We start from the raw sequence: 23,315 nt of genomic DNA, 5'->3' as shown, positions 1-23,315 counted from the left end.
TTCCTTCGAACATCTGGGATGGATTTCTACAGTCCTCTTAGCCAAAGCAATCGAGTTACTAGCAAAAAAACATGTAGCCGAACCTTTTTTCTGTGCTAGGAAGTTGAACAGTCAGCATACTTGTAGCAGAGCCCTACTCGACAGTGGAGACTAACCGCAGCACTAGGAAAGCTTCCTCTTCCTTGTCTTCGAGCATCAGTTCTATAACTCCTTTGCAGCTGAGGAGAGAGATCTCAGCTAGTTGTTTTCTAGGCATGGACGAACCTGCTCTGATACCATGTTGAGCAAGAGACCAAGAAGAAGAAGAAAAGAAGAAGGAGAAAAGAAGAAGAAAGAAGGAGAAGAGGAAGAAGAATAAGAGGCAATTGAGTTAAGGCCTCAACAAAACTTAGCTTCAGTCAAGTGAAGCTATCTATTTATACTGTTTTGGCCGTACATAACAAAATGTATACAGAACTACGAAAATACCCCTGCGGGTACTAAGCCCGTGTACAGTACATATAATATACCAGTTAACAAACACCAAATTGAGTGCGTATTTCAGCATAAAATTTTTGAAAAATAGAGAATAATTCACTACGGTCTTTCATAAGATAAATCCATGTCATCCTTGAAAAGTCATCAACAAAGATTACAAAGTACTTATACCCATTGTATAACACCACTTTAATTGGACCCCATACATCAGAATGAACTAAAGAAAAAGGACTTGAGACACGACTATCAACTCTTGGACTAAATGAGACTCTATGATGTTTTCCCAATTGACATGACTCACAATCTAACGATGAAAGATGACTCAAGGAAGGAACCAACAACTTCAGAGTCTTGAGAGAAGGATGACCAAGTCTGCAGTGCCATTGAAGAGGAGTAAGAGATGACTGAAAGGCTATTGGAGGGCCACCACCATCAAGGTAATACAATCCACCTGCTTCATGCCCTCCACCAATCTTCCTCCCCGTCTTCAAATCCTAAAACACACAAGAAGAAGGATAGAAGGTTACAAAGCAATTAAGAGACTTGGTTAATATACTAACAGACATAAGGTTAAAAGGGAACTTAGGGTCATATAAAACAAATGATAAAGACAAGGAGGAGAGATCAACATCACCAACACCACAGATAGGAGATGTAGAACCATTAGCAAGTGTAACTGTTTGAGATGTGGAGGAGCGAGAAAGGGAAGAAAATACATCAAGAGTCCCAGACATATGGTCCGAGGCTCTGGAGTCAATGATCCAGTGAGAGGCTTTGGAAGCTAAGCAAGCCATACCTGAATGAGCTAGTGTAGTGGTGTTCTGCTGAGATGTTTGAAGGAATTGCTCATATACTACACGCGGTACATTCACCATTTTCCTCCCAGAAGCACAAGCAGATCTGGAGGGGATTGGGCCAGTTTGCTGGCTTTCAGTAATTGTGCCACTACTCTTAGTCATAGCATGGTTAGCCCAAGTGTTGGGTGGACCACGCAAATCATAGCAAAAATTAACTGTGTGCCCCTCTAAACCACAATGTGTACACTTTCTCTGGGCATTACTCCTTCCTTTTCCACGGCCTCCCCCTGAGTTCCGACCTCCAATCCAGCCACCAACCCGGCTAAACATGTGACCACCACGGTTGCTTGGGAGTCCACTACTGCCACAACCACTTCTATTCCCACGACTACCCCCTTTAGTCACTACCAAACCAGATCTATCAGAGAGAGAAGAATGTTCTACCGACTCAATGGATGTCCTCTTAAGACGGGCAAAAACTTCTTCAAGTGAGGGGAGAGCAGATCCCCCCAATATTTGTGCTCTGACAGGCTCATACTCAGCCTTCAAACCCACAAGAATTCTTGTCACATCAAGCTGCTCACGTTGCTGTTGTTGGATCTGAACATCTGATGTTAGAGGGTGATACACATTGAGCTCATTACGGATGTTCCTCAAACTTGCATAGTACACTTCTAAGCTTTGACTCCCTTGCTTCAAATTGAAGTACTCTTGGTACAACTGATACACCCTAGTTGTATTGTCTTGTCCAGAGTACAACTTCTTAGCATGATCCCAGATTTCCTTAGTTGTATCTAGGAACATGAAGTTCACACTAATCTTTGGTTCCATGCTGTTCCAGAGCCATATCATTATATGTGCATCTTCTTGTTCCCAGTCACTGAACCCAGGGGAATCAGAGAGAGGTTTCTCCTCTCTCACATGTTTTACCTTCATCTTGGCCTTCAAGAACACCTCCACAGATTTTTCCCATGGTACATAATTCTCACCATTCAATTTGATGGATGTCATTTGAACACTTAGACAGTCTGGAGAAAGCATGACACCTGTTTTGTTGTCATTCCCATCTTCAAATGAAGTCATCTTAATTATTTCACCTTCAAATATACAACACAACCTCACACACTTTCACAAGACTTATCTCACTTATAACACACCAACTCCAACTTCTTCAAATGCACATTACACACCACACACTAAGGCTGAAATCACTCAGTCATCACATCAAACACCTGGACTGCAAACTGCAGAACCATTCACCATCAACACACTAAGGCTGAAATCACTCAGTCATTACATCGAACACTCATTCTTCATACTGCAGAACTGATTACACACAAGGTCTAGGAGTCCACTTTTAAGTATTTAGAATCATAGACACACCAATCACCACGACACAATCACCACCACACCATTGCTGTCGTGAACTTCAGCAGTCGACAACTCTTCTTTCAGCACACATATGAGGAAAAAAATGCAGAGGAAAACGACTGATATGCATATCAGTCACACCAAGCTCCACAACAACCAACTTTTGAAGCAAAAAAAACATTCACGGTCCCTTACTTGAACACACGACAGCAGTGTTCATACCTATCCATATTCAGCCCTCTTCGTACACTGAATAGAGGGTTTAGTATACCACTTCAACGACCACCATGACAGCGACCGGAGGCATTCTCACCTCAAGGCCCACAAAACGACAGCTCCTTTTCAGCCCCTTATTGAACCTCCACTCAAGTCAGCCGAAAAATAAAGATTACCGTGAGAGTTGGCGGCAAACCCAGAAAGAGAACAGCAACAAGAAAGAATGAGACTAACAGAAAGGAGAATACGACCTTACTGTTCTGATACCATGTAAGTAAACCCTAGTAGATTCTAGGTCGAAGTAGAGAAGAAGAAAGAAAGGAGAAAGAAGAAAAAGGATTGGCCAGACTAGAAGAAAGTTAAAAACTCCAACTCCCCTAGCCGACCCACTTGTATTTATTCAAAATCATAGAGTTACAAGAAAGACCATTTTGTCCCTCATAATAGATGGGACACATAACTTAAACTCAGATACAATAGACCCTTCACTCTCAAGCAGATAAACCAGAATGACCAAAATACCCCTGACTCGAGCATTCTAACAATTGCCATGTAAGCATTAAAGTTCTTTTACAATTAGGAAACTACGTATATAAATTAAGGAGTGGGGCGGCTGCTTTAAGCACTCCAACCATTCTCTTCTTTCAAAGCTTCTCCCACGAGTGCTCCTTCTCTATCTCTTTTCTTCTCTTTTTCTTATTATCTTTTATTTTCTATTCAAAACCTGAAGAGTCTCTGTAGTCTTGTATGACTACTTGGTATCAGAGCCAAATTTAGGGCTTCTCATGTGAGTTTGATCCAGCCAACCACATGAGAACTTCCTAGGGCTGGAAGAATAGAGAAAGCACCCTTCGGCTGATTCTTGGAGGTTATCTACAACAGCAGTCCAAAGATTGGATCAGATCTTTGATAACCAGGAAGAATCAGAGGAAGAGAAGAGGATCAATATCAGTTCTTGATCAAGACTAGAGGTGGCGATCAAAGTTTCAAAAGAATTCTGGTTCAAGATCGGTTTCTTCTATGCAAGACTGAAGTTGATTATCAAGATCGGAGTTTCTCAGAATTTTCTGGTAAGTTTTCAAGCCTTACCAGAAATCAGCAGCAAGGATCTCTTGATATAAGAGGTATGGTTAAGAAAAAAAACCCTTCCTTTCTGCATTTTTTTTTAGGGTTTAAGAGAAAACCCTCAAGTTTCAGAGCTGTTATTGCTTCAAGGAGGTAATCAAATTTGTCTCCCTTGATTTTTTTCCTTTGCTCTTTGGAAGATCCAGTAGTTTTTTTGTTTTTTAACAAGACTGATATAGTTCAGTCTCAATAGGCCGACTGTCACAAAATTAGGGTTTCTGAATCAGAACCCTCCTGTTACCTGCTACAGACCCAGTAGGTCAATTGGTACAGTAATTAGGAAGCATTCTAATGGAGTTTAAAAGCCAAGGGGAGGGTGTTTTTGGGGCTGGTTCAGGCAGCATTGCTGAAAACACCTTCCAGATTACAACTGTAAAATTTGATGATTCAAACTACTTAGAGTGGGCCCAATCAGCCATGATGGCCACTGGGGGAAGAGGAAAGCCGAACTATTTGTTGGGAGATGTGAAGGAACCAACCAAGGAGGATCCCACTTATGCTAAGCAGATTCAAGAAAATTATTTGGTGATGACATGGCTGTGCAACTCTATCCAGCCACACATAAGCCGAAATTACTTATGGGCAAAAACAACTAAAGAAATTTGGGATGTTGTGAAAGAAACCTACTCTCAGCCCCTTAATGTTGCTAGGGCTTATGAGCTGAAATGTGGGGTCAAAAATCTCAGACAAGGGGAGAAACAGGTCTCTGTTTATTTCTCAACCCTAAACTCCCTATGGCATGAGATTGACCACCTTGAGACAATTGAATGGGAGAGTCAGAAAGATGCACAAACTTATAGAAAGCAAATTGAAACTAACAGAGTATTTGAGTTCTTGGCTGGTCTAAATTCTGAATATGATATTTGTAAGACAACAACTATTGACAAGAGAAAGTGTGACTCTATCTCATACCTATTCCCTAGTGCATATTGAAGAGACTAGGAGAAAGGTTATGTTACAACAGCAACCTTTTGAATCTGCCCTAGCAGCAGTTAAACCCAAGCCAGGGGGAGATAAGGAAAGGGATATGAAGAAAGAGGCTAAAAAGGACCTAGTTTGTGAACATTGCAAGAAACCTAAACACACCAAAGACACTTGTTGGAAGTTGCATCCACATCTAGTTCTAGCAAAACTCAGAAACAAAAAGGGTAATGCCAATATGGCTGTCAACACTGATAGTGCAGCCTCAACGACTTCAAGAGGTACCCCTCTTGATACCCTAGCTGCTGCCCGAGCTGCTCTGACACAATTAGAAAGTGAAGTCAATAATTCAGTATCATCTCCTTAGCCATCATCAGCTCCTTCAACCTCATCTTTTGCTCAATCAGGTAATCGGGCCTCAACTTATCATGCTTCAGCTCCAGGTAATACAGAACATTCTTGGATAATAGATTCAGGTGCATTTGACCATATGACCGGCTTGCCATCACTTTTCTCTACCTATCATTTATCTTCTAGTAAAGACAAAGCGTTCATTGCTGATGGATCCCTTGTTCCTATTTCTGGCCAAAGGAGACATCAAGTTGTTTGATGCAATTTCACTATCCTTTGTCCTGCATGTTCCTAAGCTTAATACTAACTTGCTCTTAGTTAGTAGCATCACAAAAGGGCAGAATTGTTCAGTAACCTTTTTTTTCTGACTAATGTGTTTTTTAGGATCTGGAAACAAGGAAGGTGATTGGGACTGGTCGTGAGACAAATGGAAGATAGTAAACAGGGAAATCCTTTGTTTCTCAGTCTGTTGATCAGGTGATGCTTTGGCATAATAGATTGGGCCACTTATCCTTTCAGGCTTTGAAAAGTTGTGAGCTTGCAAAACATTGCAAGACTACTTATTAAGTAATAACAGAAGCAATATTCCTTTTGAAATTGTGCATACTGATGTTTTGGGACCCTATCATACCACTGCCACCGGGGGGGGTACAGATATTTCCTATTATTTGTTGATGATTACACTCGATTTTCTTGGGTTTACCTTATGCATTCTCGAGATGAGGTTCCAGTATTAACCCAAATCTTTCATCAAATGATTTTAACCCAATTTGGGGTCAAAATTAAAATTTTTAGATAAAATAATGCAAAAGAATTTTTTGCAAACCCATTAGCCTCCTACATGCTTGATCATGGGATTATCCATCAAAGTACCTGCCCACATACACCACAACAGAATAGGGATGCTGAAATAAAGAATAGACACATATTGGATGTAATTAGAGGCATTATGTTTACCTCAAATGTGCCTATACGTTTCTAGGGGGATGCTGTTCTTACAGCTGTTTATCTCATCAATCGGATTCCCTCACAAGTTCTTGACATGAAAACTCCATTTACCCTTTTATACCTTGATAAAAGATGCAAGGATGTGAGAGTCTATCACAGACGATGAAGACAGGTCGATTTTGGACATTAACAGTGCAGGCCAATTCCAGTTCCCTCTACAGATCCAGATCCCGGTACCACAGTAGCCCCAGTTCCTTCTACAAATCCAGATCCAAGTACCACAGTAGCCCTAGTTCCTTCTGCAGATCCATATCTAGGTACCACAGATACTACAGATGAGAGACATCCAACCATGGAGCTTTCACCTTCATTTAGTGACCTTGATCTCCCCATAGCAGTCCGTAAAGGCAAACGCCATTGCACTACAACTCACTGCATTTCTCAGTTCCTATCCTATGATCATTTGTCTCCCTCCTACAAGTCTTTTCTCGCATCCATTGCTGATATTCCCATTCCCAGAACAATACAGTAAGCATTGGAAATACCAGAATGGAAAGATGCAATAAAAGTAGAAGTGGATGCCTTCATCAGAAACAATACCTGGGAGATAGTTGATTAACCTAAAGGAAAGAAACCGGTTGAATGTAATGAATATTCACTGTGAAACATAATGCTGATGGTTCTGTTGAAAGGTATAAGGCCCGATTAGTTGCAAAAGGATTTACAACTTTTACACCAGTAGCAAAGATGACCACTATCAGAGTACTATTATTGAAGGGATAGGAAATCCATCATATGGACGCCCAAGATTACGGAATAAAGGGGGCGAATTTCAAAAATTTTTCTTTCCCTTCAACTGGGAATCGAATTCCCTATTTAGAAAATCATATCTTCAAGGATCATTCTTGAACCATAAACTGAACCAGATCTGAACCAAAAGGAGGAGAGAGAGATGATACCTGATACAGAGAAACATCTCTCAATAGAGGTGTTCACGCCCAAGGTAGAAACCAAAATCTGCTCCCACTGAAGATGGCGCAGTGCAAGGTGGAGCAGAATCAGCAGTGTCCTTCCTAAGAACTTGATTCTTCCCAAGAATCACCTGGGCGGCTAGTGAATACAACTCCTACCAATCTTTTCTCCAAAAGATTGGAATGAAGATCTGATCTTGATTTCTCCCAAGCAATGGAGATCGAACTACTATAGGCGGTGGCTACAGGAAGGAGGCGGCTAGAAAGAATTTCTAGGGTGCAGAATTCTCTCCTCTGTGATCTCAGCTCTAAAGACAAGACTTGAGTCTGTTGGATGTTGTGTCTAAAGGCTGCCGCCCCCTCTTCCTTTTACAGACTTAAAGGGATCAGCTCCTAATCCCATTAGGAGTTGGTAACCCAAATCATATCTAGATTAGAAGTCCCTTTAAGATAAGGGATAATCCTTATCTTATCTGCAGATTAGATCAGCCAGTTCCTAATCTAATTAGGAAGTTTCCAAATCTAAATCTCATTTAGATCTTGGACTCTCTGAGTGGATAGGGTGTGGGCCCAATCCTATCATCTGATCTTATCTCAGAATTCGCCCCTTAAAGACTTAATCAAATTAGCCCAGTTCGAAATGAGCCTAAGGCCCATTTAGGGTTATGTATTCATTAAGCCTTCCAAACTGCTGCCCAGTTGGGCTTCCTTGTATGGCGTGGGACCCAAACATTGATCTACACATCAGCCACATGGATTCAGCCCAGCCTTTGTTACAAGGCCTGGCCGAATACACTGTTATGGACAGTGCACCCCCTGAAACCCATCAGATGGGCTCTATGGGCCCAACACTTACCCTAAGTGGTCCCTGTGGGCAGATGCAAGATTAGCCCATAAGGTATTATCCTCAATGGCCTTACACTCAACCTCTCAGCCCATAATGATCATACACTGCCCGACAAGAGAGGACCTCTCCCTCGGCTGCAAGGAACGGTGTTGCACTCTCTCAAATATGGATCCCGGGAATTAAAACCTTTTGCAAACATTTCGAAAGCATAATATATATACTCTTATATCTCATATAAAATATATTTTGCAAAAACAAATCTCAACGATTGAAATCGGCTGCCGGCAGTCTTGGTTTCCATCAGTGAGAGTGCATCCCCGATCATTACCTTTGTCCGACAAAGGGGCTGATCCTGTCACTACGATCACCCACTCAGATGAATTCTCAGACTGTCCCAACATACCCAGGTTTTGACCCCCACTAAGGATCTCACTGATTGGTACATCAAAGACAGTCCAATCCGACGCCTAGTGCAGTATCATAATCGAGTCTAGGGGTCGGGTGTAACTTTCCAGTTTTGCCAATCAATCTCCAAGGTCCAGGGTAGCTGAGACAAGCCACCCCAACCGACTTGGTGGCACCATAGTGTCAGCCTTGTCAGGATAGGTCTCCCCAGACCGACCCACTGGCTGTGAACATTCTAAACTAACACGAGTTTCATTAAGTGTCCAGTTTAAGGGTATTACACAGAAACATACCAAGGGAACATGAATCAAATATGCACTTTTATTCATTTACAATAAACTCATAAAGTACATCAATTTGATTGAAGCTAAGGGCATACAAAACTGTCTAACAATTATCTCTTGCAATTAGTTACTCTTGGCCATTGTATCAAATGAATGTTAAAAATACCTTTCTCAATGGAGACTTGCAGGAAGAAGTTTACGTGCAGTTGCCTCCAAGATTTTATGGTACGGAGACAGGAAATGTTTGTCGGTTGAACAAAGCTCTATATGGACTAAAACAGTCCCCCAGAGCATGGTTTGATAGATTCAGACGAGCCCTCGATAGGTTTGGACATGTGTAGGCTTAGTTAGACCACACCTTGTTTATTAAGAGAGTGGGTTCCTCCGTAACCTTGCTTGCAGTGTATGTGGACGATATTGTAATAACCGGGAGTGATACTAGTGAAATTGAGTCTCTTAAGAAACTCCATCAAGAGTTTGAGGTAAAAGATTTGGGGGAATTACGGTACTTCTTGGGCATTGAGGTAGCTAGATCCAAGCATGGGATTTTTGTCTCTCGACGAAAGTATGTTCTTGATCTGCTAGAAGAAACAGGAAAGTTGGGAGTTAAGCCTACGGACACACCTATTGAACAGAACCACAGGATTAGTGCAGAGGGTGGAGAGCCTATTGAAGATAAAGCTATGTTTTAACGGTTAGTTGGAAAGCTTCTCTATCTTTGCCTCACAAGACCTGACACCAATTATGCAGTCAGTGTAGTTAGTCATTATATGTACTCTCCTAGAACTACTCACCTCCTTACAATTGAAAGGATATTAGCATATTTGAAGAGGTCCCCAAGCAGAGGCATTTTGTTCTAGAAAAATGACCACATGAAGATAGAAGTCTACACAGATGTTGATTAGGCTGGGTGTGTTGATGACCGAAGATCTACCTCTGGATATTGTGCCTTTGTAGGAGGTAATCTGGTCTCCTGGAAGAGTAAGAAACAAAGTGTTGTTTCTCGTTCAAGTGCTGAAGCTGAATGTAGGTCCATGGCAAATGGTGTGGCTGAGATTCTATGGTTGAAGATCATTACTTGAGGAATTGGGTATTGTTTATGAGAAATCCCTAATGTTGTACTGTGATAATTAGGCTGCCATCAATATAGCCCATAATCCAGTACAACACGACAGAACCAAGCATATCGAAGTGGACCGGCATTTTATCAGAGAAAGGGTTACATCTCAAGAAGTATGCCTTCCCTACATCACCTCTGACATGCAGCTTGTAGACCTTCTCACCAAGGCTGTTTCAAGAAAGAAGTTAGAAGATCTATGCAAGTTGGGAATGACAAATATCTACTACCCAACTTAAGGGGGAGTGTAGGAAACTGTGGACCCCACATTAAGAGAACTCGTGTGACACCTTGAGATGTACTTAGATTTAATTGATTAGGATCAGCTTTCCTAGTATGGTAAGTTTTATTCTATCTTATCTAGGATTAGTTTTATTTTAATCTTATCTTTTATTGCCATGTAAGCATTAAAGTTCTTTTACAATTAGGAAACTATGTATATAAATTAAGGAGTGGGGCAGCTGTTTTAAGCACTCCAACCATTCTCTTCTTTCAAAGCTTCTCCCACGAGTGCTCCTTCTTTATCTCTCTTCTTCTCTTCTTCTCTTTTTCTTCTTCTCTTTTATTTTCTGTTCAAAACCTAAAGAGTCTCTATAGTCGTGTACGACTACTCAAATATTAGGGCCCATTTGACCCAATCTCTTTACACTCCCCCTCAAGTTGAACATAGATGTCAATCATGCCTAACTTGCTTATATAGTGTGTTAGCTTTCCTTTTGGTAACACCTTTGGATAAAAAATCAGCCAACTAATCTTCTGAAGCAATAAATGGCAAGCAAACTTCCCCTGAAGCAACTCCCTCCCGTATGAAATGTCTATCAACCTCTATATGCTTAGTTCTGTCATGCTAAACAGGATTATGTGCAATGTTCATAGCTTCCTAGTTGTCACAGTAGAGCATCATTGGCTTTTCATAGTCAATACCCAACTCTCCCAAAAGTGATCTCAATCACAATAATTCTAACACTCCATGTGTCATTTCCCTATACTCAGCTTTAACTGAGGATCTGGAAAATATAGACTGTTTCTTACTTCTCCATGAGACAATGTTTCTTGCCACCAAAGCACAATATCCTAAGGTGGATCTCCTATCATCAATACATCCAGCCTAGTTAGCATCAGTGTATGCCTCTAGCTTCATGTGTCCATGCTTGGCAAATAGAATACCTTTCCCTGGAGTGCCTTCCAAGTAGCACAAAACTCATTCTGCAGCTAGTAAATGTGCATCTCTGGGAGAATGCATAAATTGACTAATAACACTTACTGTATAGGAAGTATTTGGCCGAATCATGCAGAGATATAATAGCTTCCCGAGTAGTCTCTAGAACACTCCCCTATTAGTCAATAGTTCACCATCAGTAGTAGAAAGCTTATGGTTTAGGTCTATAGGGGTGGAAGCCGGTTTAGCAGCAAGTTTGCTAGTCTTTGCAAGGAGATCAAGAACATACTTGCGTTGAGAAATGAAGATACCGTCCTTAGATCTAGCAACTTCAATTCCCAAGAAATATCTGAGATCCCCCAAATCTTTTATCTCAAATCCAGTGTTGAGGAATCTTTTGAGCTTAATCACTTCTTGAGTGTGATTAGCCGTAATCACAATGTCATCAACATAAACAATCAGAAAAGTCACCAAAGAGTTACTTCTCTTCACAAACAAAGTATGGTCAGATTGAGTCTGTGCATAACCAAAAGAAACAAGAGCAGCTCTACATCTCTGAAACTAGGCTATAGGGGACTATTTGAGACCATAAAGAGACATCTTCAATTTACACACCTTCCCTTGCATTTCCTTTCCATACACCCCTGGAGGTAAAGAAATATAGACCTCTTCATGTAGGTCTCAATTCAAGAAGGCATTTTTAACATCAAACGGGTGAAGGGGCCAACCAAAAGTAATGGCTAGAGACAAAAACTCGAACCAAAGTCATTTTAGCCACATGAGCAAAAGTTTCAAGGTAATCAATATCATGCATCTGAGTGTAACCCTTAGCAACCAATCGAGCCTTAAACCTCTCAGTAGTGCCATCAAAATGATATTTGATAGTGAATACCCATTTACAACCCACTGGTTCCTTCCCTTCAGGAAAGTCTACAATATCCCAGGTATGGTTCTTATGCAAAGCATCTAGCTCAGTCATCATAGCATCCCTCAATTCAGTTTTGGACAAGGCTTTTGGTACAGACTTGGGAATAACATGGGTAGAAATAGAGACCGGTAAAGAATAGTAGATAGGGGATAGAAGGTTATAGGACAAATGCTTAGAGATATAATGTGTTGTACACTTCCGCTTGCCTTTGCGAAGGGGGCAATAGGAAGGTTCCGAGAAGGTAGCAGGTGGGTCAGAGGAAGGCTGACTTGTACCTCAGTAGTGATGGGAGGTGTAAGAGGCTCTGATGAAGGAATGGAAACAACTTGCCCATACTTAAATCTGTCTTTGGTACCACCTTTGGAGAATAGGATGTGAGGAAAATATAGGACGATGAGTTGGGGAGGAGGGGGAGCAAGAACATGTGAGGTAGACACAATGGAAGGAGAGGCAACGGTAGAAGATGACTCAATAGAAGATTCAAAAGGAACTGGAAGAGGAATAGCTGGAGACATAGCAAATGGTTCCTTAGGATGCTCCCCCTTAGGAGGAATACTAAAGAAAGGAATAGACTCAGCAAATGTGACATCCTTAAAGACAAAGCGGGTGCCACGAACCGGATCGAAACAACAATATCCCTTATGTATGGAGGCATATCTTAGAAAAATGTACTTATGTGCCTTAGGCTCAAATTTGTGTCTCTGATGATTATGAACATGTACATAGTAGGTGCACCCAAAAACTCGGATAGGAAGAGAAAAGAGATCCACATCCGAAAAGAGAAGGCTAAACAGGGCCTTGAAGCCTAGAACCCAGGAAGGCATAGCATCCCCCAAAATTTAATAGGATCATGAGATACAAAAAGGAGGCATCTAGCAACCTCAACCACATGGCGGTTCTTCCTTTCCACTATTCCATTATGTTGTGGAGTGTAGGAACAAGAACTCTAATGAATAACCCTAAAGGTCTCAAAGTAGGATGAAAGGTTCTTGTCAAAATATTCCTTAGCATTATTAGACTGGAATATTTTGATCTAGGTGTTAAACTAGGTAAGGATAAGTTCATGAATCTTTTGCACAATAGTTGGTACTTCATCCCGGGATCTCATGAGATAAATCCAAGTATAGTGAGAATAATCATCAATGAAGAGGATAAAATACTTGTAACTCCCCATAGACCATAGCAGGCAAATGATATGGCCCCTACACATCAGAGTGCATAATATGAAAAGGAGAAATAGATCTTTTATTGCTTACTGAATAAAATGTCTACAATGCTTTGCAAGTTCACAAGACTCACAATGAAGGCTCGATAAAGACACTCCCTTAAACATATCGGGAAACAAATGACTCAAGGTAGGAAAAGGTAAATGACCAAATCGTAAATGACATAACATGACTCTATCAATAGACTCTGACAAAACAGACTCCAAAGCAACTCCATTAGGTGGTCCAAGACTCCTATCAGGTGTGTCCAACAAGTATATTCTATTTTCCTCATGGCCACTCCCAATCGTCCTTTGGGATTTTAGGCCCTAAAAAACATAATGGGTAGGAAAAAAAGGTTATGCTACAGTTCATGGATTTAGTCAAGGTATTAACAAATAAAAGGTTGGCATTAAGCTTGGAGACATGAAGGACAAAGGATAAAACAAATGTGCCAGAGGCCTTGATATCTCCTTTGCCAAAGATGGGTGCAAAAGACTCATCAGCAAGGGATATCTTCTCTTTACCAGAGAGGGGTCAATATGAACAAAAGAGGTTAGATAAACTGGTCATATGGTCTGATGCACCAGAGTCAATAATCCAAGGGATTTTATGATTACCTTAAATCGTAGCAGTATTTGTAGAAGCACGAGTACCTAAGTGAGAAAATGTGGATGATGAGGTAAAGATGCCGAAACAGTGGTCTCCAAGTGATCAAGTAACCTCCCATACTTTTCAAACTCTACCTTTACTTTTGCCAGTTGTTCCATAGCTGATCTTTCTTCACTTTCCTTATTTCCACCCTCGGGCAGTGTGGGAACATTAACATTCTTAGGCTTCCTAGTCTTACCATTCTTCTTAAAGTTGTTGTTCCGAAACCTGTCCACAAGAAGATTTGGATGAAGTTTCTAACAAGTGTCCTTAGTATGCTTTGGCTTTTTGGAATTTTCACATATTACTTACTTCTTCTCAATCGGCCCCTTCAGCTTTATTCTCGCATGTGTAAAGTGTTCTGTAGGTGGTCCCTGTAACTGTACTTGCCGCCTACTCTCTTCACTACTTATCATAGCATATGCTTGAGCAAGAGTTACATCATCTTTGGCTAGGATGTTCTACCTAGTAATGTCGAACTCAGGGTTGAGTCCTGTGAGAAACTCAAACACCCTATTTTGTTCCACCAATTTTCTAAATGTCTCTACGTCTTTTGTACTCTCCCATACAATTGTCTCCATAATATCGATTTCCTGCCATCGTTTCACCATAACTCAAACATCCATTTCTCATATGCAGGGTCTGTCTCTGCAAGTTTCACCTTACTACTTGTGAGATACCCTAGTTTACCTCTACTGCAAACATAAATCCGTATGGACTGTGCCTAGGCTAGATAATTGGTTCCATCTAGTTTAATTGTGGTCACTCTAGTAAAAAAGGAATCTACCAGACCAACCCCAGATACCGGCTTCTGCTTCATTTCACTTCCAGATTGCTTCATTGATAAAAAAAAACTAGTTTTCCAGTCTTTATAGACCTAACTGAGGTCAGTACAGTCCTGGAGATTCAAAAACTTGGGTTTCACTACACCTGGCTGTTGGGGAGGAAGAGAGAAGAAGTAGTCGCTCCTACCAGAGCTTCCCAACCTTCTTCAAATCTCAACCGCACACTTCTGGAGATCAAACTACACCTCCCAAGCCCTAAGTGCCACACCCAATCCTTCTCCTTAACCTACAACTTGAAATCTCTCTAGTTGGCTAGGGTTTTGGGCAGAAAAATTACAGCTCCAATTCTTCTCAATTTTCGGCCAAATTCTAACTCTCCAAACCCTCTACCAGCTAGGAAAATAGTCCTTTGATTGATCAGCAACTTATCTCTCCATACACTCTTCTAATGGAAGGGTGTATGGGAAAAAAAGAAAAAGAAAAGAGGAGGAAGAACTGCTCTGATACCAAAATGTGAATCAGTCTTTCAAATCTGCTATAAAACTGATAAAAAATAAGAAAAGTGGGAGAGAAAAGAAATTAACAGCAGAATTAAAGAAGAAGATGGAGAAGAAGAAGAGAGTTCGATGGATACCTCTCTCCCTTCACTAATCTTTTATTAATCTTAATCAATTATGCAAATTATAAGTCTTCCCTTTAAGTGGGCGGCCAGCAGAGCAAGAACTTAAAAGAAATTAAAAAGAGGTTAACAGGCTCATTAACTCATAAAACAGATAGAACACTACTTAAACATAAAACAAATATTAGGGCCCATTCAGCCCAGTCTTTCTACATTGACAAAAATTCTCGGTTCATATTTCTCACCAGTGAAGCCTAGAACTAAGCACCCTTGAATGGCAGAGATTTGATCAATCTCCACCAAAATTTTTGTGGCATTGATCTTCTCCAAGTTTCTGTTCCGTTCGTCAACAAATAGAAATTTACCACAGGCATCCCCAATCACCCTGAAGGAAGCATCACTCTATGCATGCAGGAGGATTCCAAGAACTCCAATCCACATTGCCCTCCTCCTTTTGCCTTCTTGTAGAAGGCCTTCTATTGGAAACCACCAGGTCAATCGTAAGTCACAACCCTACTCATCTTAGCTTTTGACTCCAAAACTCACTCTGCATCCTTCCTTCCATGGAACGTAAACAAGAACAAACCCCCCGTTCAGCCTTCCAGTGCCAAAACTCTGTCCTTACTCCATTTGAGGAAGGCCCAGGTGACCACCTCATTCTCCTTCATATTCGTTCCAACGAACCTTCCATTCAAGCTTGCATTGAGAGATTTCATCCTCTCGTCTAGCCTTTCGTCAGAGTCAATCTGAATCTCCATCATCTAGCCTTCTTAACTTTTAGAAGAAATTTGAATGATTGGGAGCTGGGTCAGGTGGTAGATCTGTTTTCTTCGCTTCAAGCTCAACATCCAGATATGCATTCTGAGGATGCTAGATCCTCCTGGTCATGGACATTTCTCAATTCGACACCTTCTCCCACCTAAGCAAATGATCTTTCTTCCCTTCCCCAGGTTCCCACAAAAAATCTCCCATGATCTTTTTCCAGCTTTCTCACGACAGCCTAGGGTATCCTAAAAACCAACATAAAACAGATAAGAAGGTTAGCTAAGGTAGATTTGATCAATGTTACCCCCCCACCTAAAGAAATGTAATTTGTCTTCTGCTCAGCTAACTTCTTAAACCTTTCCACCACTAGATTCCTAAACTCAAAAGATTTAGGGTTATCACCAAGTGGTAACCCTAGGTACTTGATCGGCCAATTTCCTTTCTCACAACCCAGATAAGTTGCCATATCCCCCAATAAATCTTCATGCACATTAATTCTGACCAATACACTTTTATTCCAGTTAATCTTCATGTTAGAGACCCTCTCAAATAGATTCACTACCAACTTCAAGTTTTCCACACCATCTCTACTGTCCCCCTCACAGAAAACTAGGATATCATTCTGACCAATAACCATGTCTGATTCAAGTGAAAGGGTCTAGATATGAGTATGCTCAGGTTAGAATTTTCATGCCCCTAAGTGGTAGAATGAAGTAATATTTTGGCCCTAATAAATGTATGAAATAGCCAGCTGTTTGCCTGAATTGGTTTGTTCTTTTGATCATTAAAAACATTTTATTAAAAGCAATTTGAGGATTCAAGGTGGGATTAATATCCATCCCTTTGAAGCATAGTTCAAAGTATTGACACGATGTGCCCCGTATCACCTGTATCAGGTGTATCATATCATATTGGCAGGTGGCCGATACAACTTTTTTAAGGTATATTAAGGAAACAGTAATTTTAATAGTTAAATAACATTAAAATAACCCCTAAAATTTTGAAAAAAAACTAAAAAAAATATAATACATTAGGTACAAAGTACTGATACACCCCTTCAACCATATTGGGGTGTATTGATACTTTGAACCTTGCTTTGAAACAGAGAATAAAACAATTGTTGTCTAGTAGCCCCCTGCTTAGCTAAAGCATTGACCATCCCATTTGCTGTTCTTCTCACCCATTTGAAGGTAACATTTAACTCTCTTGTTATGCTTTCAATTTACCAAAAGGTGTATCTATAAACCCATGGAATTTGAAAATTGTTTTGTCTGCTGCCAACTTATATCCAGTTTCAATCAAAATTATTCTGTCATTTTTGCTACTAAGGCTATGTCATTCATTCAAGCATTGCTAAGTATGGAAATAAGTGACTATTAACATTGTTGCTACTTTTTATATCTTCAGCATTGGTACCAGAGTTCTGGCTTACAGAAGGGGGCCAGAGTGCAACTGGTGCTTTATTGGATTATATAGTTGAGAATCATGTTGCTTCTCCTCGTCTTGCAAATCGTGCTGCTTATCAAAGTAAGTTTTACTCTTGTCATATTGTTTTAATTGATAAATGTTATTAAGAATTTAATATAGAGTTGATTATCCTTTTCCTACTGATAGTTTTTGTATATTTCTAAAAGTATCAGTTTGATCCCTCATTTATTTCTCCATATATTCCAGGTACTTCACTGTTTGAACTGCTAAATAGAATCTTAGAATCAATGATGCATGACATGGAAGTTCCTTTTCTTGCTGCATTGACCAAAGATATACATGTCCTTCCTGACTTCCATGGGAAAAGGTATAGTCAGTCCATTGATAGAGTGATATAATGTTTCAGTTAATAATGACGAAACATGGTTCTGAACCATCAGTGTATGATATCCTTTCAATTTCAATGTCTCAGGTCACCCATTGCAGACCCAAAAGCAAAAGGGATGATATCTGGCTTAACACTTGACACAAGTGAGAAACAGCTGGCTCTTCTATACCTTGCTACAGTGCAAGGTATTGCATATGGCACACGCCACATTGTAGAGCATTGCAATTCCTATGGGCACAAAGTAAGAATATGCTTTTTATTTTATTAATGGTTAATTGACCTTTTTGGGTGGTTTTGTCATTCTGCATCCTATTTTGTTCTGGAATTTAGTTATTTTATTCTTTCTAGGAGGTTTCATAACTTCAAATGAGGGTGTCAATGGACCGGTTTTGGATTGGACGGGGTCCCCAATTCAATATCAATTTGGATGGATTGGATGGACCACAAGACATATATATTGGATTAGACCAATCCGGTCCAAAATATTTATTTGATTGGATTGGACCTCGTCCGTCCGTAATAATTTTATATTGGATTAGGTTGGATTAAGCCAAAATCTGGTCCGTTGATATAAGACAAGAATATAGGTGTCAATGGACCTGGTTGGGTTGAAACCAATCTAAACCAAAATGGATTTGAACAGATTGGATTGTCCAGACATGAATTGGACTGGTCCATAATATTCATTGGATTGGATTGGTCCATTTATAATGGACTCACATTGACACCCCTAACTTCATTACCTTCAGAAACATCTTCCTAGTTCTTTGCAACTTCTGTTCTTATGGTTCATCCTACTTAGGTTCTACTATTCCATCATAACCTATGTCATAAAATTATCACATAGAATCGGGTCTTTGAAAATTCAGTATTATTCATTGATTATTATAAGTTTGTTTATAAACATTTTCCACTCAAAATATTCAATATTATGCTGCATTCTTATAATATTATAATATATACACTTATATTAAATTATTCTTTTTGCTGGTTCATAATATTTCCATATTTCACGATACTAGTTTCTTTTCTATTATTTTATTATTTGTCGGAGGCTTCAAAACCTGAACCAATAAGCAAATGAAGATTTTATCTGATCAACACAAAAGAGCAACCAACGCATGTTTTCTTCTTCCTCTTCTTCCCTCTTTGTTTCTTCTTTTCTTTTGGGAAAATAGGGACTCCACCTCTTCTTTTCATTATATTGTCTTTTTTCCTTGGATTAAAACAAAGGCTCTACTGCTCTATTGTGTTTTTTGAGCTTTTTTTTCGTTTTAACTTCATTTGATGAATATGTCGGACAATGTATGTCCTTAGAATCCAATATATGATGTAAAAAACTTTCGTTATGAATAAAAGTTCATTTTCTTGTATGGTGACATCTATTGTTTGGTGTCTTTTTATGAATTAGCTCTTGATCTGCATTTTAGGGTTATTATTATCTTGAAAATGTTTAAAGATAATCATAGTCAGTATGTGGACTAAATGCTTTCAAATAATGGATGGACTTGTGTAGTTTATCTTGGCAAGGTTGACACACTTATACTGCCTTGAGGGAAGGAGTAGTTTGTCTTACCTGCTTAGGTTATACCCAAGGTATTAGTGTAGGTATTTCTGAAACACTAAACCAAACCACTTTCAAATAACTTCTGGACTTTTCGATTTATGGAGTATTTAGATCGTTGCATATGGCCCTCAGACTTGATAATGGTACTCTATAGGATCTTGGACTAGTCTACTTTTGATATGCCAACCAGGTCAATACCTGGCTATGGCTTCTCTAATGGATACCTAAATCTGCTGGTTGTGTTTCAAATTGATTCAGATTCGGTATTGGTTTTAGTTTTACAAAATGTATTTAGTATATTGATAAATAGTTTATTTTTGAAATGAGTTTGCAAAACGTTTTTCCCATGATTCCATCATGGTAGAAAGCATGATATTGATTTTATTAGAGTGGGGAATAAATTCCTCCCTATTATTAGTGTTGGATATTAATAGCAGAAGGATTATGTTGCAAGTGTCTATTAGACCCAAGTACTTGATGGACATATTTGAATTTGAACCAACAGTTTGGGATTTGAGGGGTGTCAGAGCCTGAAAATACTGACATATGATATTAACGGGCCTAAGTTAACTGTAAGCTCAACTTAATTGGTTCTCCTTGAGCTAGGATAGACTTCAGCCTTAGTGTATCATACACTTAGGGGACCTAAGTGTTGGTTCAAACTAGACTCCTATGGGTCCCAATATATTCAAACTCCCTCTCTCACCAGGTTCTCTAAATCCACTAGGAAACAGGTAGGTTCCAGTGAGGATGAGATAAACTAGGAGAGTCCTAGATTGATTGGAACTCTCTAGTGCATAGAGAATATTCTAGCTGAATTGGGAAGCTGCTATTTTGCAGACTTTCTTTGTTGCATTGGGAATCAAACTAGGGTTTCTTAAGAGGCTTTTGAAGTATACTTTAGACTATTTTTTTAGAGTCATAAAAGTCGTTTCTGTTTGCTATGAAACGTAGGGAGTTACCCTAGGATTTAGTTTTTTTAATCCATTTGACTAGGCACTCCTTTATTGCCTAGCTTTTCCTCGGCACCTTGACAGCTATGTTGACTAATCAATTGAGGGTCATACTTACTACATTATTATTTAGTTGGTTGGTATCCATGATGTGGATTAGGGGGGATGATCATTTCTGCACAGGCCTGCATTGCCTGGCCTGGTCCAGATGCTTAAAATATTTCTCTTTTGTGGGACTCGGGAGTATTTTCGTACTATGTATTATATACACTGTATTATAGCTGAAATGTGTCTAATACTCCATAGATGCAAGCTGTTCATGTTTAAGGATCTGATTTTGGGTAGTGGTTCAGTTCCTCAAAGCTCAATAAATCCCAGAAAAGAAAATTCACCAATCAGATGGTTAAAACTCATCTGATCATGATGATTTCTTTTCTACAATATTAATGGTCTTGAGGTGGTTTATACAACATTAGATCTCGATACTTTGAACAAAAACCATGTCGAGAGCTGGGGGGTTCCAGACCCATTGCAATTTTGTAGCCCCCAATCTAGGTTAATTGTGCTTTTCTATATACATCTTGTTTCATGTAAATATTGTCCTGATAAGACCTTTTAGGTATAATTGTGATTTAAAACTGAATTCTTTACATGATATCATTGCTGTGTGCTTATTTGTTATCATTTTTTAGGTGAATTCGATGTTTTTTTTTAATATTCCTGCCTTGTGAACTTATTTTTTTTTCTTATTTCTCTTTCCAAGTACAGATTGACATACTTCTTGCATGTGGTGGGCCTTCCACGAACCCTTTGTACATTCAACAGCATGCAGATATCATTGGTCTCTCTCTCTCTCTCTCTCTCTCTCTCTCTCTCTCTCTCTATTTATCTATCCATCTATCTATCTTTCTATCTGTGTGTGTGTGTGTGTGTATGGGGTGCATTAGCTTTGACATCCATTAGTAAATAGTCCGAGGAGAAATCAACTTTCAGATGACTCTTATAGCCTGAATATTGTAAGAAAGCTTCTTAGAACGCAGTTTTAGTTTAGTCAACTCCTGAATGTTTTCTGACCCAACGGTGTAGCTTTTACCAGTCCAGTTTTCTTTGCCTATATGGGATATCTTAGCTGATCCATGATAGAAAATGAGATATTAACAAATTAATTAGGTCTTGAAAAATAACTATGGTCCAATTATCAATAAATAGGTAAAAAGGAAAAGTGCATAACAACGAAGTATTATTTGTTTTTATGTAGTTTTCATATACTGATTGAATTTTAGGGTGAAGCATCCTAGTTCACAAGAGATACATGAAGATTTTTACTTTCAATTTCCAAAATTTTTATTTGTTATTTCTTTGTTTTATTTATTTATAACCAACTCTGAGGCTCTTTCATTATTGTTGGGAAAAACAGTCATGCTAAAGTTGCATGATGCACTGGTGGGCATAGATTCTGAGATTCCTATTATTACCGTTCATGGACAAAACCTGAGAGAATCCTGATCCATGAAAAATACAGGTTGTCCAATTGTTCTTCCAAGAGAAAGTGAATCTGTTCTTCTGGGTGCTGCCATTCTTGGTGCTGTTGCTGCAAAGAAGTACTCTAGTGTTGATGAAGCCGTGAAGGCACTGAATGCAGCTGGTCAGGTATGAACCAAATATACTATTGGATATATTTTCCAATTATTTTGGAGCAAATGAAAAATATGTATGGCTGGATTCCTCAAGCTGAAGCTTTAAATTATTCTGGTACTTCGATTCTAATGATCTTAACTCTTGGAAAAAAAATCTTTTCATTGTCCAAATGTATTTGGTTTTGTTCTTACCATTTAAATGGGTCAATTCTTTGTATATCAAAACTTTCTCTGCATATATGATTCCTTCTGGATATAGCCCTCAAATTAAACACAATGGTGAGTTGAATATGAGGCATTTGTATCAGTAAGATCCACGCTATTAGTAGTCCTCCAAAGAATCCTTGAGTTGTCACTGTGCTATGACAGTATCATAATGGTTCAAATACTTTGGTAGTCTAGGAACAATTTTATCAAGAGAGTAATACATTGAAGGGACTGTTGAGAAGATCGTCCAATATCAGAAGGCAAAATTCTCTAAATGGAAACCATAAATACATGTGACTTTGCATCATCTGCAAATACTTAATGAATTTGGCAAGATTATTAAATGTTTTATTGAAGGAACTTGAATAGGGTACTAAAAAGTACTGTTATGCTCTCAGTGAGTATACAGCTTTATATTTTTAATGATTGTACAGTTTTGTCATAGTACCTTGAGATTTTGGGTTGGAAAGATTTTGAGACCTGACTCCCCCCCCGCCCCCCCCGGCGGTGCAAATATCCATAGATTACAGGAATTATTCTTAGTATTTGAACTAAAAGCTATGGTTGAAAAATTTTGAGACATATGCCATGAATAATCGTAACTATTTTATATTTTTTAATCGTAACTGGGCTTATATGTTTCAACTATTGTCAGGTCATCCATCCTTCAGAAGACCCGAAGGTGAAGAAGTACCATGATGCCAAGTATCGCATTTTTCAGGATCTTTATGAGCAGCAGTTGTCCCATCGTTCAATCATGGCTCAAGCATTGTCATAGATCTTGCTCAAGTTAAATGTAATGCTTGTCAGGGATTCACCATTGATTTGAATGTAAAACGCCCAGCCAAATTAGCTTCTGGATGTGTAATTGGGTCCATGTACTTTTGAAATGAATAAACTCAGGAGTTCCATTGTTTGGTTTTTATTTCTTTCATTTATTATATATCTTGTTTATTTAAGTTTTAGTTAGGACATAATCTATGGCCTAGGGGTGTTTATTGGACTAGGTTTGGTCCAATCCAATATGGTTCAATATGAGCCCATTACAGATGGACCAGGTCCAATCCAATCCAATGAATACTTTGGACCAATTTGGACCGGTCTAATTTAATGTTTGGACCATCCAACCTGTTCAAATTGGTTTTAGTTTAGATTGGTTCCAACCTAAACCTGGTCCATTGACACTCTTATCA

The 23,315-nt window shown here is 39.3% G+C and overlaps 1 protein-coding gene across 16 annotated transcripts in view; it reads left to right on the top strand.

The window, feature by feature from the left end:
• The window catches only part of LOC148869961 (uncharacterized), a 57,701-nt gene extending 34,654 nt beyond the window's left edge, over window positions 1–23,047 (top strand). For 15 of the 16 annotated variants that reach the window (XM_088967499.1, XM_088967512.1, XM_088967508.1 and 12 more), the window contains exons 10-15: window positions 17,350–17,469; window positions 17,617–17,737; window positions 17,843–17,999; window positions 21,047–21,119; window positions 21,801–21,928; window positions 22,778–23,047. In XM_088967499.1, the coding sequence (XP_088823625.1) occupies window positions 17,350–17,469; window positions 17,617–17,737; window positions 17,843–17,999; window positions 21,047–21,119; window positions 21,801–21,928; window positions 22,778–22,900 (722 nt within the window). In that variant the 3' untranslated portion in view covers window positions 22,901–23,047. Of the gene's footprint in view, window positions 1–17,349; window positions 17,470–17,616; window positions 17,738–17,842; window positions 18,000–21,041; window positions 21,120–21,800; window positions 21,929–22,777 lie in introns of all 16 variants that reach the window. The other variant, XM_088967503.1, reaches the window with a different exon arrangement.
• Window positions 23,048–23,315: the final 268 nt, after the last annotated feature.

Source organism: Nelumbo lutea, chromosome 2, assembly GCF_056320005.1.
Source record: "Nelumbo lutea isolate HS-2025 chromosome 2, American lotus-T2T, whole genome shotgun sequence".
NCBI classification, from domain to species: domain Eukaryota; kingdom Viridiplantae; phylum Streptophyta; class Magnoliopsida; order Proteales; family Nelumbonaceae; genus Nelumbo; species Nelumbo lutea.
The sequence above is the reverse complement of the archived record's forward strand: the minus strand, read 5'-3'. Positions and strand labels throughout refer to the sequence as shown.